General features: G+C 48.1%; 1 protein-coding gene across 3 annotated transcripts in view; it reads right to left on the bottom strand.

The window, feature by feature from the left end:
• Positions 1–14900, bottom strand: part of LOC109885678 (nascent polypeptide-associated complex subunit alpha, muscle-specific form) — a 35250-nt gene extending 20350 nt beyond the window's left edge. For 2 of the 3 annotated variants that reach the window (XM_031822007.1, XM_031822009.1), the window contains exon 1: positions 14574–14900. In XM_031822007.1, the coding sequence (XP_031677867.1) occupies positions 14574–14708 (135 nt within the window). In that variant the 5' untranslated portion in view covers positions 14709–14900. Of the gene's footprint in view, positions 1–14359; positions 14404–14573 lie in introns of those variants that run through there. The other variant, XM_031822008.1, reaches the window with a different exon arrangement.
• Between the last annotated feature and the right edge of the window lie 2764 nt (positions 14901–17664).

The raw sequence follows: 17664 nt of genomic DNA, 5'->3' as shown, positions 1-17664 counted from the left end.
ATCAACTTGGAGTACGTGGCATTACTAGATATTGTTTATGGCCCTCTCGTGATATATCGACTTGGAGTACGCGGCATTACTAGATATTGTTTATGGCCCTCTCGTGATATATCGACTTGGAGTACGCGGCATTACTAGATATTGTTTATGGCCCTCTCGTGATATATCGACTTGGAGTACGCGGCATTACTAGATATTGTTTATGGCCCTCTCGTGATATATCGACTTGGAGTACGCGGCATTACTAGATATTGTTTATGGCCCTCTCGTGATATATCAACTTGGAGTACGTGGCATTACTAGATATTGTTTATGGCCCTCTCGTGATATATCGACTTGGAGTACGCGGCATTACTAGATATTGTTTATGGCCCTCTCGTGATATATCGACTTGGAGTACGCGGCATTACTAGATATTGTTTATGGCCCTCTCGTGATATATCGACTTGGAGTACGCGGCATTACTAGATATTGTTTATGGCCCTCTCGTGATATATCGACTTGGAGTACGCGGCATTACTAGATATTGTTTATGGCCCTCTCGTGATATATCGACTTGGAGTACGCGGCATTACTAGATATTGTTTATGGCCCTCTCGTGATATATCGACTTGGAGTACGTGGCATTACTAGATATTGTTTATGGCCCTCTCGTGATATATCGACTTGGAGTACGTGGCATTACTAGATATTGTTTATGGCCCTCTCGTGATATATCGACTTGGAGTACGCGGCATTACTAGATATTGTTTATGGCCCTCTCGTGATATATCGACTTGGAGTACGCGGCATTACTAGATATTGTTTATGGCCCTCTCGTGATATATCGACTTGGAGTACGTGGCATTACTAGATATTGTTTATGGCCCTCTCGTGATATATCAACTTGGAGTACGTGGCATTACTAGATATTGTTTATGGCCCTCTCGTGATATATCGACTTGGAGTACGTGGCATTACTAGATATTGTTTATGGCCCTCTCGTGATATATCGACTTGGAGTACGCGGCATTACTAGATATTGTTTATGGCCCTCTCGTGATATATCGACTTGGAGTACGCGGCATTACTAGATATTGTTTATGGCCCTCTCGTGATATATCAACTTGGAGTACGCGGCATTACTAGATATTGTTTATGGCCCTCTCGTGATATATCGACTTGGAGTACGTGGCATTACTAGATATTGTTTATGTCCCTCTCGTGATATATCGACTTGGAGTACGTGGCATTACTAGATATTGTTTATGGCCCTCTCGTGATATATCGACTTGGAGTACGTGGCATTACTAGATATTGTTTATGGCCCTCTCGTGATATATCGACTTGGAGTACGTGGCATTACTAGATATTGTTTATGGCCCTCTCGTGATATATCGACTTGGAGTACGTGGCATTACTAGATATTGTTTATGGCCCTCTCGTGATATATCGACTTGGAGTACGTGGCATTACTAGATATTGTTTATGGCCCTCTCGTGATATATCGACTTGGAGTACGCGGCATTACTAGATATTGTTTATGGCCCTCTCGTGATATATCGACTTGGAGTACGCGGCATTACTAGATATTGTTTATGGCCCTCTCGTGATATATCGACTTTCACCTTTCATGAGGAAAACACGACAGAAACCACTCCAATACAACTCACTCCTTACAACTCACTCCTTACAACTCACTCCTTACAACTCACTCCTTACAACTCACTCCTTACAACTCACTCCTTACAACTCACTCCAATACAACTCACTCCTTACAACTCAACTCACTCCTTACAACTCACTCCTTACAACTCACTCCTTACAACTCACTCCTTACAACTCACTCCTTACAACTCACTCCTTACAACTCACTCCTTACAACTCACTCCTTAGGATACGCACCCAGAGAAACACACAACTCACTCCTTACAACTCACTCCTTACAACTCACTCCTTACAACTCACTCCTTAGGATACGCACCCAGAGAAACACACAACTCACTCCAATACAACTCACTCCTTACAACTCACTCCTTACAACTCACTCCTTACAACTCACTCCTTACAACTCACTCCTTACAACTCACTCCTTACAACTCACTCCTTACAACTCACTCCTTACAACTCACTCCTTACAACTCACTCCTTAGGATACGCACCCAGAGAAACACACAACTCACTCCTTACAACTCACTCCTTAGGATACGCACCCAGAGAAACACACAACTCACTCCTTACAACTCACTCCTTAGGATACGCACCCAGAGAAACACACAACTCACTCCTTACAACTCACTCCTTACAACTCACTCCTCAGGATACGCACCCAGAGAAACACACAACTCACTCCTTACAACTCACTCCTCAGGATACGCACCCAGAGAAACACACAACTCACTCCTTACAACTCACTCCTTAGGATACGCACCCAGAGAAACACACAACTCACTCCTTACAACTCACTCCTTAGGATACGCACCCAGAGAAACACACAACTCACTCCTTACAACTCACTCCTTACAACTCACTCCTCAGGATACGCACCCAGAGAAACACACAACTCACTCCTTACAACTCACTCCTTACAACTCACTCCTTACGCTACATACCCAGAGAAACACACAACTCACTCCTTAGGATACGCACCCAGAGAAACACACAACTCACTCCTTAGGCTACATACCCAGAGAAAAACACAACTCACTCCTTAGGATACGCACCCAGAGAAACACACAACTCACTCCTTAGGATACGCACCCAGAGAAACACACAACTCACTCCTTAGGATACGCACCCAGAGAAACACACAACTCACTCCTCAGGATACGCACCCAGAGAAACACACAACTCACTCCGCAGGATACGCACCCAGAGAAAAACAACTGACCACAGACTCAGAGTGCTAAACTGAACGAATGACCTTTCCCCGCCTACCACCCCCCAATCTGGAGAAATATTTCATAATGGATGCCTACCAAATGGCACGCTGTTCCCTATATAGGTCTCACTGTCTCTCTGTGTCTCTGCCTCTCTGTGTCTCTCTGGGTCTCTGCCTCTCTGTGTCTCTCTGGGTCTCTGCCTCTCTGTGTCTCTCTGGGTCTCTGCCTCTCTGTGTCTCTCTGGGTCTGTAGTGAGGTGAGGACTATGCTGTGGTAAACATGTCTCTCTGTCTCTCTGTAGTGAGGTGAGGACTATGCTGTGGTAAACATGTCTCTCTGTCTCTCTGTAGTGAGGTGAGGACTATGCTGTGGTAAACATGTCTCTCTGTAGTTAGGTAAGGACTATGCTGTGGTAAACATGTCTCTCTGTAGTGAGGTGAGGACTATGCTGTGGTAAACATGTCTCTCTGTCTCTCTGTAGTGAGGTGAGGACTATGCTGTGGTAAACATGTCTCTCTGTAGTGAGGTGAGGACTATGCTGTGGTAAACATGTCTCTCTGTCTCTCTGTAGTGAGGTGAGGACTATGCTGTGGTTAACATGTCTCTCTGTAGTGAGATGAGGACTATGCTGTGGTAAACATGTCTCTCTGTAGTGAGGTGAGGACTATGCTGTGCTAAACATGTCTCTCTGTAGTGAGGTGAGGACTATGCTGTGGTAAACATGTCTCTCTGTAGTGAGGTGAGGACTATGCTGTGGTAAACATGTCTCTCTGTAGTGAGGTGAGGACTATGCTGTGGTAAACATGTCTCTCTGTCTCTCTGTAGTGAGGTGAGGACTATGCTGTGGTAAACATGTCTCTCTGTAGTGAGGTGAAGACTATGCTGTGGTAAACATGTCTCTCTGCCTCTCTGTAGTGAGGTGAGGACTATGCTGTGGTAAACATGTCTCTCTGTAGTGAGGTGAGGACTATGCTGTGGTAAACATGTCTCTCTGTAGTGAGGTGAGGACTATGCTGTGGTAAACATGTCTCTCTGTAGTGAGGTGAGGACTATGCTGTGGTAAACATGTCTCTCTGTAGTGAGGTGAGGACTATGCTGTGGTAAACATGTCCCTCTGTAGTGAGGTGAGGACTATGCTGTGGTAAACATGTCTCTCTGTAGTGAGGTGAGGACTATGCTGTGGTAAACATGTCCCTCTGTAGTGAGGTGAGGACTATGCTGTGGTAAACATGTCTCTCTGTAGTGAGGTGAGGACTATGCTGTGGTAAACATGTCTCTGTAGTGAGGTGAGGACTATGCTGTGGTAAACATGTCTCTCTGTAGTGAGGTGAGGACTATGCTGTGGTAAACATGTCTCTCTGTAGTGAGGTGAGGACTATGCTGTGGTAAACATGTCTCTCTGTGGTGAGGTGAGGACTATGCTGTGGTAAACATGTCTCTCTGTAGTGAGGTGAGGACTATGCTGTGGTAAACATGTCTCTCTGTAGTGAGGTGAGGACTATGCTGTGGTAAACATGTCTCTCTGTAGTGAGGTGAGGACTATGCTGTGGTAAACATGTCTCTCTGTAGTGAGGTGAGGACTATGCTGTGGTAAACATGTCTCTCTGTCTCTCTGTAGTGAGGTGAGGACTATGCTGTGGTAAACATGTCTCTCTGTCTCTCTGTAGTGAGGTGAGGACTATGCTGTGGTAAACATGTCTCTCTGTAGTGAGGTGAGGACTATGCTGTGGTAAACATGTCTCTCTGTCTCTCTGTAGTGAGGTGAGGACTATGCTGTGGTTAACATGTCTCTCTGTAGTGAGATGAGGACTATGCTGTGGTAAACATGTCTCTCTGTAGTGAGGTGAGGACTATGCTGTGCTAAACATGTCTCTCTGTAGTGAGGTGAGGACTATGCTGTGGTAAACATGTCTCTCTGTAGTGAGGTGAGGACTATGCTGTGGTAAACATGTCTCTCTGTAGTGAGGTGAGGACTATGCTGTGGTAAACATGTCTCTCTGTCTCTCTGTAGTGAGGTGAAGACTATGCTGTGGTAAACATGTCTCTCTGCCTCTCTGTAGTGAGGTGAGGACTATGCTGTGGTAAACATGTCTCTCTGTAGTGAGGTGAGGACTATGCTGTGGTAAACATGTCTCTCTGTAGTGAGGTGAGGACTATGCTGTGGTAAACATGTCTCTCTGTAGTGAGGTGAGGACTATGCTGTGGTAAACATGTCTCTCTGTAGTGAGGTGAGGACTATGCTGTGGTAAACATGTCCCTCTGTAGTGAGGTGAGGACTATGCTGTGGTAAACATGTCTCTCTGTAGTGAGGTGAGGACTATGCTGTGGTAAACATGTCCCTCTGTAGTGAGGTGAGGACTATGCTGTGGTAAACATGTCTCTCTGTAGTGAGGTGAGGACTATGCTGTGGTAAACATGTCTCTGTAGTGAGGTGAGGACTATGCTGTGGTAAACATGTCTCTCTGTAGTGAGGTGAGGACTATGCTGTGGTAAACATGTCTCTCTGTAGTGAGGTGAGGACTATGCTGTGGTAAACATGTCTCTCTGTGGTGAGGTGAGGACTATGCTGTGGTAAACATGTCTCTCTGTAGTGAGGTGAGGACTATGCTGTGGTAAACATGTCTCTCTGTAGTGAGGTGAGGACTATGCTGTGGTAAACATGTCTCTCTGTAGTGAGGTGAGGACTATGCTGTGGTAAACATGTCTCTCTGTAGTGAGGTGAGGACTATGCTGTGGTAAACATGTCTCTCTGTCTCTCTGTAGTGAGGTGAGGACTATGCTGTGGTAAACATGTCTCTCTGTAGTGAGGTGAGGACTATGCTGTGGTAAACATGTCTCTCTGTAGTGAGGTGAGGACTATGCTGTGGTAAACATGTCTCTCTGTCTCTCTGTAGTGAGGTGAGGACTATGCTGTGGTAAACATGTCTCTCTGTAGTGAGGTGAGGACTATGCTGTGGTAAACATGTCTCTCTGTAGTGAGGTGAGGACTATGCTGTGGTAAACATGTCTCTCTGTAGTGAGGTGAGGACTATGCTGTGGTTAACATGTCTCTCTGTAGTGAGGTGAGGACTATGCTGTGGTAAACATGTCTCTCTGTAGTGAGGTGAGGACTATGCTGTGGTAAACATGTCTCTCTGTCTCTCTGTAGTGAGGTGAGGACTATGCTGTGGTAAACATGTCTCTCTGTAGTGAGGTGAGGACTATGCTGTGGTAAACATGTCTCTCTGTAGTGAGGTGAGGACTATGCTGTGGTAAACATGTCTCTCTGTAGTGAGGTGAGGACTATGCTGTGGTAAACATGTCTCTCTGTCTCTCTGTAGTGAGGTGAGGACTATGCTGTGGTAAACATGTCTCTCTGTCTCTCTGTAGTGAGGTGAGGACTATGCTGTGGTAAACATGTCTCTCTGTAGTGAGGTGAGGACTATGCTGTGGTAAACATGTCTCTCTGTAGTGAGGTGAGGACTATGCTGTGGTAAACATGTCTCTCTGTAGTGAGGTGAGGACTATGCTGTGGTAAACATGTCTCTCTGTAGTGAGGTGAGGACTATGCTGTGGTAAACATGTCTCTCTGTAGTGAGGTGAGGACTATGCTGTGGTAAACATGTCTCTCTGTAGTGAGGTGAGGACTATGCTGTGGTAAACATGTCTCTCTGTAGTGAGGTGAGGACTATGCTGTGGTAAACATGTCTCTCTGTCTCTCTGTAGTGAGATGAGGACTATGCTGTGGTAAACATGTCTCTCTGTCTCTCTGTAGTGAGATGAGGACTATGCTGTGGTAAACATGTCTCTCTGTCTCTCTGTAGTGAGGTGAGGACTATGCTGTGGTAAACATGTCTCTCTGTAGTGAGATGAGGACTATGCTGTGGTAAACATGTCTCTCTGTCTCTCTGTAGTGAGATGAGGACTATGCTGTGGCAAACATGTCTCTCTGTAGTGAGATGAGGACTATGCTGTGGTAAACATGTCTCTCTGTAGTGAGGTGAGGACTATGCTGTGGTAAACATGTCTCTCTGTAGTGAGATGAGGACTATGCTGTGGTAAACATGTCTCTCTGTAGTGAGGTGAGGACTATGCTGTGGTAAACATGTCTCTCTGTCTCTCTGTAGTGAGGTGAGGACTATGCTGTGGTAAACATGTCCCTCTGTAGTGAGGTGAGGACTATGCTGTGGTAAACATGTCTCTCTGTAGTGAGGTGAGGACTATGCTGTGGTAAACATGTCTCTGTAGTGAGGTGAGGACTATGCTGTGGTAAACATGTCTCTCTGTAGTGAGGTGAGGACTATGCTGTGGTAAACATGTCTCTCTGTAGTGAGGTGAGGACTATGCTGTGGTAAACATGTCTCTCTGTGGTGAGGTGAGGACTATGCTGTGGTAAACATGTCTCTCTGTAGTGAGGTGAGGACTATGCTGTGGTAAACATGTCTCTCTGTAGTGAGGTGAGGACTATGCTGTGGTAAACATGTCTCTCTGTAGTGAGGTGAGGACTATGCTGTGGTAAACATGTCTCTCTGTAGTGAGGTGAGGACTATGCTGTGGTAAACATGTCTCTCTGTCTCTCTGTAGTGAGGTGAGGACTATGCTGTGGTAAACATGTCTCTCTGTCTCTCTGTAGTGAGGTGAGGACTATGCTGTGGTAAACATGTCTCTCTGTAGTGAGGTGAGGACTATGCTGTGGTAAACATGTCTCTCTGTCTCTCTGTAGTGAGGTGAGGACTATGCTGTGGTTAACATGTCTCTCTGTAGTGAGATGAGGACTATGCTGTGGTAAACATGTCTCTCTGTAGTGAGGTGAGGACTATGCTGTGCTAAACATGTCTCTCTGTAGTGAGGTGAGGACTATGCTGTGGTAAACATGTCTCTCTGTAGTGAGGTGAGGACTATGCTGTGGTAAACATGTCTCTCTGTAGTGAGGTGAGGACTATGCTGTGGTAAACATGTCTCTCTTGTCTCTCTGTAGTGAGGTGAAGACTATGCTGTGGTAAACATGTCTCTCTGCCTCTCTGTAGTGAGGTGAGGACTATGCTGTGGTAAACATGTCTCTCTGTAGTGAGGTGAGGACTATGCTGTGGTAAACATGTCTCTCTGTAGTGAGGTGAGGACTATGCTGTGGTAAACATGTCTCTCTGTAGTGAGGTGAGGACTATGCTGTGGTAAACATGTCTCTCTGTAGTGAGGTGAGGACTATGCTGTGGTAAACATGTCCCTCTGTAGTGAGGTGAGGACTATGCTGTGGTAAACATGTCTCTCTGTAGTGAGGTGAGGACTATGCTGTGGTAAACATGTCCCTCTGTAGTGAGGTGAGGACTATGCTGTGGTAAACATGTCTCTCTGTAGTGAGGTGAGGACTATGCTGTGGTAAACATGTCTCTGTAGTGAGGTGAGGACTATGCTGTGGTAAACATGTCTCTCTGTAGTGAGGTGAGGACTATGCTGTGGTAAACATGTCTCTCTGTAGTGAGGTGAGGACTATGCTGTGGTAAACATGTCTCTCTGTGGTGAGGTGAGGACTATGCTGTGGTAAACATGTCTCTCTGTAGTGAGGTGAGGACTATGCTGTGGTAAACATGTCTCTCTGTAGTGAGGTGAGGACTATGCTGTGGTAAACATGTCTCTCTGTAGTGAGGTGAGGACTATGCTGTGGTAAACATGTCTCTCTGTAGTGAGGTGAGGACTATGCTGTGGTAAACATGTCTCTCTGTCTCTCTGTAGTGAGGTGAGGACTATGCTGTGGTAAACATGTCTCTCTGTAGTGAGGTGAGGACTATGCTGTGGTAAACATGTCTCTCTGTAGTGAGGTGAGGACTATGCTGTGGTAAACATGTCTCTCTGTCTCTCTGTAGTGAGGTGAGGACTATGCTGTGGTAAACATGTCTCTCTGTAGTGAGGTGAGGACTATGCTGTGGTAAACATGTCTCTCTGTAGTGAGGTGAGGACTATGCTGTGGTAAACATGTCTCTCTGTAGTGAGGTGAGGACTATGCTGTGGTTAACATGTCTCTCTGTAGTGAGGTGAGGACTATGCTGTGGTAAACATGTCTCTCTGTAGTGAGGTGAGGACTATGCTGTGGTAAACATGTCTCTCTGTCTCTCTGTAGTGAGGTGAGGACTATGCTGTGGTAAACATGTCTCTCTGTAGTGAGGTGAGGACTATGCTGTGGTAAACATGTCTCTCTGTAGTGAGGTGAGGACTATGCTGTGGTAAACATGTCTCTCTGTAGTGAGGTGAGGACTATGCTGTGGTAAACATGTCTCTCTGTCTCTCTGTAGTGAGGTGAGGACTATGCTGTGGTAAACATGTCTCTCTGTCTCTCTGTAGTGAGGTGAGGACTATGCTGTGGTAAACATGTCTCTCTGTAGTGAGGTGAGGACTATGCTGTGGTAAACATGTCTCTCTGTAGTGAGGTGAGGACTATGCTGTGGTAAACATGTCTCTCTGTAGTGAGGTGAGGACTATGCTGTGGTAAACATGTCTCTCTGTAGTGAGGTGAGGACTATGCTGTGGTAAACATGTCTCTCTGTAGTGAGGTGAGGACTATGCTGTGGTAAACATGTCTCTCTGTAGTGAGGTGAGGACTATGCTGTGGTAAACATGTCTCTCTGTAGTGAGGTGAGGACTATGCTGTGGTAAACATGTCTCTCTGTCTCTCTGTAGTGAGATGAGGACTATGCTGTGGTAAACATGTCTCTCTGTCTCTCTGTAGTGAGATGAGGACTATGCTGTGGTAAACATGTCTCTCTGTCTCTCTGTAGTGAGGTGAGGACTATGCTGTGGTAAACATGTCTCTCTGTAGTGAGATGAGGACTATGCTGTGGTAAACATGTCTCTCTGTCTCTCTGTAGTGAGATGAGGACTATGCTGTGGCAAACATGTCTCTCTGTAGTGAGATGAGGACTATGCTGTGGTAAACATGTCTCTCTGTAGTGAGGTGAGGACTATGCTGTGGTAAACATGTCTCTCTGTAGTGAGATGAGGACTATGCTGTGGTAAACATGTCTCTCTGTCTCTCTGTAGTGAGATGAGGACTATGCTGTGGTAAACATGTCTCTCTGTCTCTCTGTAGTGAGGTGAGGACTATGCTGTGGTAAACATGTCTCTCTGTAGTGAGATGAGGACTATGCTGTGGTAAACATGTCTCTCTGTCTCTCTGTAGTGAGATGAGGACTATGCTGTGGTAAACATGTCTCTCTGTAGTGAGGTGAGGACTATGCTGTGGTAAACATGTCTCTCTGTCTCTCGATTTTTCCTCTGTGCTTTTTTTTTTTCTCGGGAGGCCAAATGAGAGCCACATGTTGGTTCAAAGCAGATTGTTCCTTTTGTATTTCTCTTCTCATTAGGAAGCTAATCTCCTAGCCTCTCCTAGCCTCTCCTAGCCTCTCCTAGCCTCCCCTAGCCTCTCCTAGCCTCCCCTAGCCTCTCCCAGCCTCCCCTAGCCTCCCCTAGCCTCTCCTAGCCTCCCCTAGCCTCTCCCAGCCTCCCCTACCCTCTGCTAGCCTCCCCTAGCCTCCCTTAGCCTCTCCTAGCCTCTCCCAGCCTCTCCTAGCCTCACCTAGCCTCACCTATTCTCTCCCTCCTCCCCCTCTCGCCTCCCCCCTCTCACTCTCCTCCCCCCCTCTCACTCTCCTCCCCCCCTCTCACTCTCCTTCCCCCCTCTCACTCTCCTCCCACCCTCTCACTCTCCTCCCACCCTCTCACTCTCCTCCCACCCTCTCACTCTCCTCCCACCCTCTCACTCTCCTCCCACCCTCTCACTCTCCTCCCACCCTCTCACTCTCCTCCCACCCTCTCACTCTCCTCCCACCCTCTCACTCTCCTCCCACCAAAAAAGGCCTCCTGCGGGGACGGGGGATTTAAAAATAAATTCAATAAAAATATAGGACAAAACACACATCGCCACAAGAGAGACAACACAACACTACATAAAGAGAGACAACACAACACTACATAAAGAGAGACACCACAACACTACATAAAGAGAGACAACACAACACTACATAAAGAGAGACAACACTACATAAAGAGAGACAACACTACATAAAGAGAGACAACACTACATAAAGAGAGACAACACAACACTACATAAAGAGAGACAACACAACACTACATAAAGAGAGACAACACTACACTACATAAAGAGAGACACCACAACACTACATAAAGAGAGACAACACTACATAAAGAGAGACACCACAACACTACATAAAGAGAGACAACACTACATAAAGAGAGACAACACTACATAAAGAGAGACAACACAACACTACATAAAGAGAGACAACACTACACTACATAAATAGAGACAACACAACACTACATAAAGAGAGACAACACTACATAAAGAGAGACAACACAACACTACATAAAGAGAGACAACACTACATAAAGAGAGACAACACAGCACTACATAAAGAGAGACAACACTACATAAATAGAGACAACACAACACTACATAAAGAGAGACAACACAACACTACATAAAGAGAGACAACACTACACTACATAAAGAGAGACAACACAACACTACATAAATAGAGACACCACAACACTACATAAAGAGACACCACAACACTACATAAAGAGAGACAACACTACATAAAGAGAGACAACACTACATAAAGAGAGACAACACAACACTACATAAAGAGAGACAACACAACACTACATAAAGAGAGACACCACGACACTACATAAAGAGAGACAACACTACATAAAGAGAGACAACACAGCACTACATAAAGAGAGACAACACTACATAAAGAGAGACAACACAACACTACATAAAGAGAGACAACACTACATAAAGAGAGACAACACAACACTACATAAAGAGAGACAACACTACATAAAGAGAGACAACACAACACTACATAAAGAGAGACAACACAACACTACATAAAGAGAGACAACACTACATAAAGAGAGACCACACAACACTACATAAAGAGAGACAACACTACATAAATAGAGACAACACAACACTACATAAAGAGAGACACCACAACACTACATAAAGAGAGACAACACAACACTACATAAAGAGAGACACCACAACACTACATAAAGAGAGACACCACAACACTACATAAAGAGAGACAACACAACACTACATAAAGAGAGACAACACAACACTACATAAAGAGAGACAACACAACACTACATAAAGAGAGACAACACTACATAAAGAGAGACAACACAACACTACATAAAGAGAGACAACACTACATAAAGAGAGACAACACAACACTACATAAAGAGAGACAACACAACACTACATAAAGAGAGACAACACAACACTACATAAAGAGAGACAACACTACATAAAGAGAGACAACACAACACTACATAAAGAGAGACAACACAACACTACATAAAGAGAGACAACACTACATAAAGAAAGACACCACAACACTACATAAAGAGACACCACAACACTACATAAAGAGAGACAACACTACATAAAGAGAGACAACACTACATAAAGAGAGACAACACTACATAAAGAGAGACAACACAACACTACATAAAGAGAGACACCACAACACTACATAAAGAGAGACAACACTACATAAAGAGAGACAACACTACACTACATAAAGAGAGACAACACTACATAAAGAGAGACAACACAACACTACATAAAGAGAGACACCACAACACTACATAAAGAGAGACACCACAACACTACATAAAGAGAGACAACACTACATAAAGAGAGACAACACTACACTACATAAAGAGAGACAACACAACACTACATAAAGAGAGACACCACAACACTACATAAAGAGAGACACCACAACACTACATAAAGAGAGACAACACTACATAAAGAGAGACAACACTACACTACATAAAGAGAGACAACACAACACTACATAAAGAGAGACAACACAACACTACATAAAGAGAGACACCACAACACTACATAAAGAGAGACAACACTACATAAAGAGAGACAACACAACACTACATAAAGAGAGACACCACAACACTACATAAAGAGAGACAACACTACATAAAGAGAGACAACACAACACTACATAAAGAGAGACAACACAACACTACATAAAGAGAGACACCACAACACTACATAAAGAGAGACAACACTACATAAAGAGAGACACCACAACACTACATAAAGAGAGACAACACAGCACTACATAAACCACTACATGGTTTGGGGATCTTTAACAGAATGTGACTGACAGAACGGGTGTTGTATGTGGAGGATGAGGAGTGCAGTAGATATCTCAGATAGGGGGGAGTGAGGCCTAAGAGGGTTTTAGTGAGGCCTAAGAGGGTTTTAGTGAGGCCTAAGAGGGTTTTATAAATAAGCATCAACCAGTGGGTCTTGTGACGGGTATACAGAGATGACCTGTTTACAGAGGAGTATAGAGTGCAGTGATGTGTCCTAGAAGGAGCATTTGGTGGCAAATCTGATGGCCGAATGGTTAAGCATCCTGTCGGGCTGTATCACCGCCTGGTACGGCAACCAATCTACAGCTCAGCCAACCTAGCCTGGTCCCAGACCTGTTCTGTCTTTCCAACTGCTATGGTTGTTGTCATGACAAAAACTCCAATGTTCAATGACCATATGAGTTGGGCAAGACCAGGCTACAGGCTTCAAATACCAGGCTACAGGCTTCAAATACCAGGCTACAGGCTTCAGAGACCAGGCTACAGGCTTCAAATACCAGGCTACAGGCTTCAAATACCAGGCTACAGGCTTCAAATACCAGGCTACAGGCTTCAAATACCAGGCTACAGGCTTCAAATACCAGGCTACAGGTCCAGGGTCAGGAGATTGGTTTAACAGAAACACAATGCTGTAAAACAAAACAACTCCCCAGTGTCATGGCTCACCTCCTCCTCTCACCTCCTCCTCCTCTCACCTCCTCCTCTCACCCATCTCTCACTACCTCTCCCCTCCTCTCACCACCTCCTCTCCCCTCCTCTCACCACCTCCTCTCCCCTCCTCTCACCACCTCCTCTCCCCTCCTCTCACCTCCTCCTCTCACCTCCTCCTCTCACCTCCTCTCACCTCCTCCTCTCACCCATCTCTCACTACCTCTCCCCTCCTCTCACCACCTCCTCTCCCCTCCTCTCACCACCTCCCCTCCCTCCTCTCCCCTCCCTCCCCCCTCCCCTCCTCTCCTCCTCTCCCCTCCTCTCCCCTCCCCTCCTCTCCCCTCCCTCCTCTCCCCTCTCCCCTCCTCTCCCCCCTCCCCTCCTCTCCTTCCTCCCCTCCTCTCCTCTCCTCTCCTCCCCTCTCCCCTCCATGTCTCCCAGCTGGCTCTCCCACTCCTTCCTCCTCCCCCCTCTCCCCCCCTCCCCTCCCCTCCTCTCACCTCCTCTCACCACCTCTCCTCTCCCCTCCCCTCCTCTCACCTCCTCTCACCACCTCTCCTCTCCCCTCCCCTCCTCGCCTCTCCCCCCTCCCCTCCCCTCCTCTCCTCTCCCCTCCTCTCCTCTCCCCCCTCCCCTCCTCTCCTCTCCTCTCCCCCCTATTTTCCTCTGCATGTCTCCCAGCTGGCTCTCCCACTCCTTCCTCCTCCCCCCTCCCCTCCTCCCCTCTCCTCCTCTCCCCTCCTCCTCTCCCCTCCTCTCCTCCCCTCTCCTCCTCTCCTCTCCTCCTCTCCCCTCCTCCTCTCCCCTCCCCTCCTCTCCTCCCCTCCTCCCCTCCTCTCCTCCCCTCCTCTCCTCCTCTCCTCTCACCTCCCCTATTTTCCTCTGCATGTCTCCCAGCTGGCTCTCCCACTCCTTCCTCTCAGAGTTGAATCTCTCCATCAGTTCAGACTTCTCTCGGACCCAGCCCTTCTCGCTGAGCTCCAGCCGACAGCGCAGGTCCATGGCGGCTGTGTGGGTGTCGACTAGCAGCCTCCTCTGCTGCTCTCTGTCCCCCCGCTGTAGAGGACTCTCCCTGGGCTCTGGACTCTGAGTTCTCAGCCCCAGCTCAACGACAGGACCTCCTCTAGCCTCCAACTGGACAGGAAGAGAGAGATGGAGGGGGAGTGGGGGAGATGGAGGAGGAGTAGAGAGAGAGGCAGGCAGGCAGGGAGAGAGGGAGATGGAGAAAGGGGAGTAGAGAGAGAGAGAGGCAGGTAGGGAGAGAGGGAGGTGGAGAAGGAGGAGTAGAGAGAGAGGCAGGCAGGGAGAGAGGGAGATGGAGAATGGGGTGTAGAGAGAGAGAGAGGCAGGGAGAGATGGAGAAGGAGGAGTAGAGAGAGAGAGGCAGGGAGAGAGGGAGATGGAGGAGTAGAGAGAGAGCGGCAGGGAGAGAGGGAGATGGAGAAGGGGGAGTAGAGAGAGAGGCAGGCAGGGAGAGGGAGAGGGAGATGGAGAAGTAGAGAGAGAGATGGAGAAGGAGGAGTAGAGAGAGAGGCAGGCAGGGAGGGAGAGAGGGAGATGGAGAAGGGGGAGTAGAGAGAGAGAGAGGCAGGGAGAGAGGGAGATGGAGAAGGGGGAGTAGAGAGAGAGGCAGGCAGGGAGGGAGATGGAGAAGGGGGAGTAGAGAGAGAGGCAGGCAGGGAGGGAGATGGAGAAGGGAGAGTAGAGAGAGAGGCAGGCAGGGAGGGAGATGGAGAAGGGGGAGTAGAGAGAGAGGCAGGCAGGGAGGGAGATGGAGAAGGGGGAGTAGAGAGAGAGGCAGGCAGGGAGGGAGATGGAGAAGGGGGAGTAGAGAGAGAGGCAGGCAGGGAGGGAGATGGAGAAGGGGGAGTAGAGAGAGGCAGGCAGGGAAAGATGGCAAGCAAGAGAATTAGGTGGGAGAGAATGTCAGGGAGTGTCAGGAAGAGGGGCGGAGGGAGAGAAGGACCAGAGGGAGGAGAGGAAAAGGGAGAATTCAGAGAACGGATGGAAGGGATTAAAAGATCATAACTCAGAGGAGTTCATGGTCAACCTCTCCTCCCTCTGTCTCCCTCTCTCATCATCTGACAGGATATCACAGCTGCCTCTACACAGTTCCTTTCCTGTCTGTGGACCCATCTACAGCTACCTCCCTGTCTGTCTCCCTCTCTCATCATCTGACAGGATATCACAGCTGCCTCTACACAGTTCCTTTCCTGTCTCTGGACCTATCTACAGCTACCTCCCTGTCTGTCTCTGGACCCATCTACAGCTACCTCCCCGTCTGTCTCTGGACCCATCTACAGCTACCTCCCCGTCTGTCTCTGGACCCATCTACAGCTACCTCCCCGTCTGTCTCTGGACCCATCTACAGCTACCTCCCCGTCTGTCTCTGGACCCATCTACAGCTACCTCCCCGTCTGTCTCTGGACCCATCTACAGCTACCTCCCCGTCTGTCTCTGGACCCATCTACAGCTACCTCCCCGTCTGTCTCTGGACCCATCTACAGCTACCTCCCCGTCTGTCTCTGGACCCATCTACAGCTACCTCCCCGTCTGTCTCTGGACCCATCTACAGCTACCTCCCCGTCTGTCTCTGGACCCATCTACAGCTACCTCCCCGTCTGTCTCTGGACCATCTACAGCTACCTCCCCGTCTGTCTCTGGACCCATCTACAGCTACCTCCCCGTCTGTCTCTGGACCCATCTACAGCTACCTCCCCGTCTGTCTCTGGACCCACCTCCCCGTCTGTCTCTGGACCCATCTACAGCTACCTCCCCGTCTGTCTCTGGACCCATCTACAGCTACCTCCCCGTCTGTCTCTGGACCCATCTACAGCTACCTCCCCGTCTGTCTCTGGACCCATCTACAGCTACCTCCCCGTCTGTCTCTGGACCCATCTACAGCTACCTCCCCGTCTGTCTCTGGACCCATCTACAGCTACCTCCCCGTCTGTCTCTGGACCCACCTCCCCGTCTGTCTCTGGACCCATCTACAGCTACCTCCCCGTCTGTCTCTGGACCCATCTACAGCTACCTCCCCGTCTGTCTCTGGACCCATCTACAGCTACCTCCCCGTCTGTCTCTGGACCTATCTACAGCTATCTCCCCGTCTGTCTCTGGACCCATCTACAGCTACCTCCCTGTCTGTCTCTGGACCCATCTACAGCTACCTCCCCGTCTGTCTCTGGACCCATCTACAGCTACCTCCCCGTCTGTCTCTGGACCCATCTACAGCTACCTCCCCGTCTGTCTCTGGACCCATCTCCCTGTCTGTCTCCGGACCCATCTCCCCGTCTGTCTCTGGACCCATCTACAGCTATCTCCCCGTCTGTCTCTGGACCCATCTACAGCTATCTCCCCGTCTGTCTCTGGACCCATCTACAGCTACCTCCCTGTCTGTCTCTGGACCCATCTCCCCGTCTGTCTCTGGACCCATCTGCAGCTACCTCCCTGTCTGTCTCTGGACCCATCTCCCTGTCTGTCTCTGGACCCATCTCCCCGTCTGTCTACAGAGTAGTTGTTGAAAAGGGGAGTACATTTTTTAAAAACTAGGCACGTCAGTTAAGAATTCTTATTTACAATGACGGCCTACCGGGGAACAGAGGGTTAACTGGTCTAGGAACAGTGGGTTAACTGGTCTAGGAGCAGTGGGTTAACTGGTCTAGGAGCAGTGGGTTAACTGGTCTAGGAGCAGTGGGTTAACTGGTCTAGGAGCAGTGGGTTAACTGGTCTAGGAACAGTGGGTTAACTGGTCCAGGAACAGTGGGTTAACTGGTCCAGGAACAGTGGGTTAACTGGTCCAGGAACAGTGGGTTAACTGGTCTAGGAGCAGTGGGTTAACTGGTCTAGGAGCAGTGGGTTAACTGGTCTAGGAACAGTGGGTTAACTGGTCTAGGAACAGTGGGTTAACTGGTCTAGGAACAGTGGGTTAACTGGTCTAGGAACAGTGGGTTAACTG

Source organism: Oncorhynchus kisutch, unplaced genomic scaffold (assembly GCF_002021735.2).
Source record: "Oncorhynchus kisutch isolate 150728-3 unplaced genomic scaffold, Okis_V2 scaffold4045, whole genome shotgun sequence".
In the NCBI taxonomy this organism is placed as follows: Eukaryota; Metazoa; Chordata; class Actinopteri; order Salmoniformes; family Salmonidae; genus Oncorhynchus; species Oncorhynchus kisutch.
Note: the sequence above shows the minus strand (reverse complement) of the source record. Positions and strands in the feature narration are given on the sequence as shown.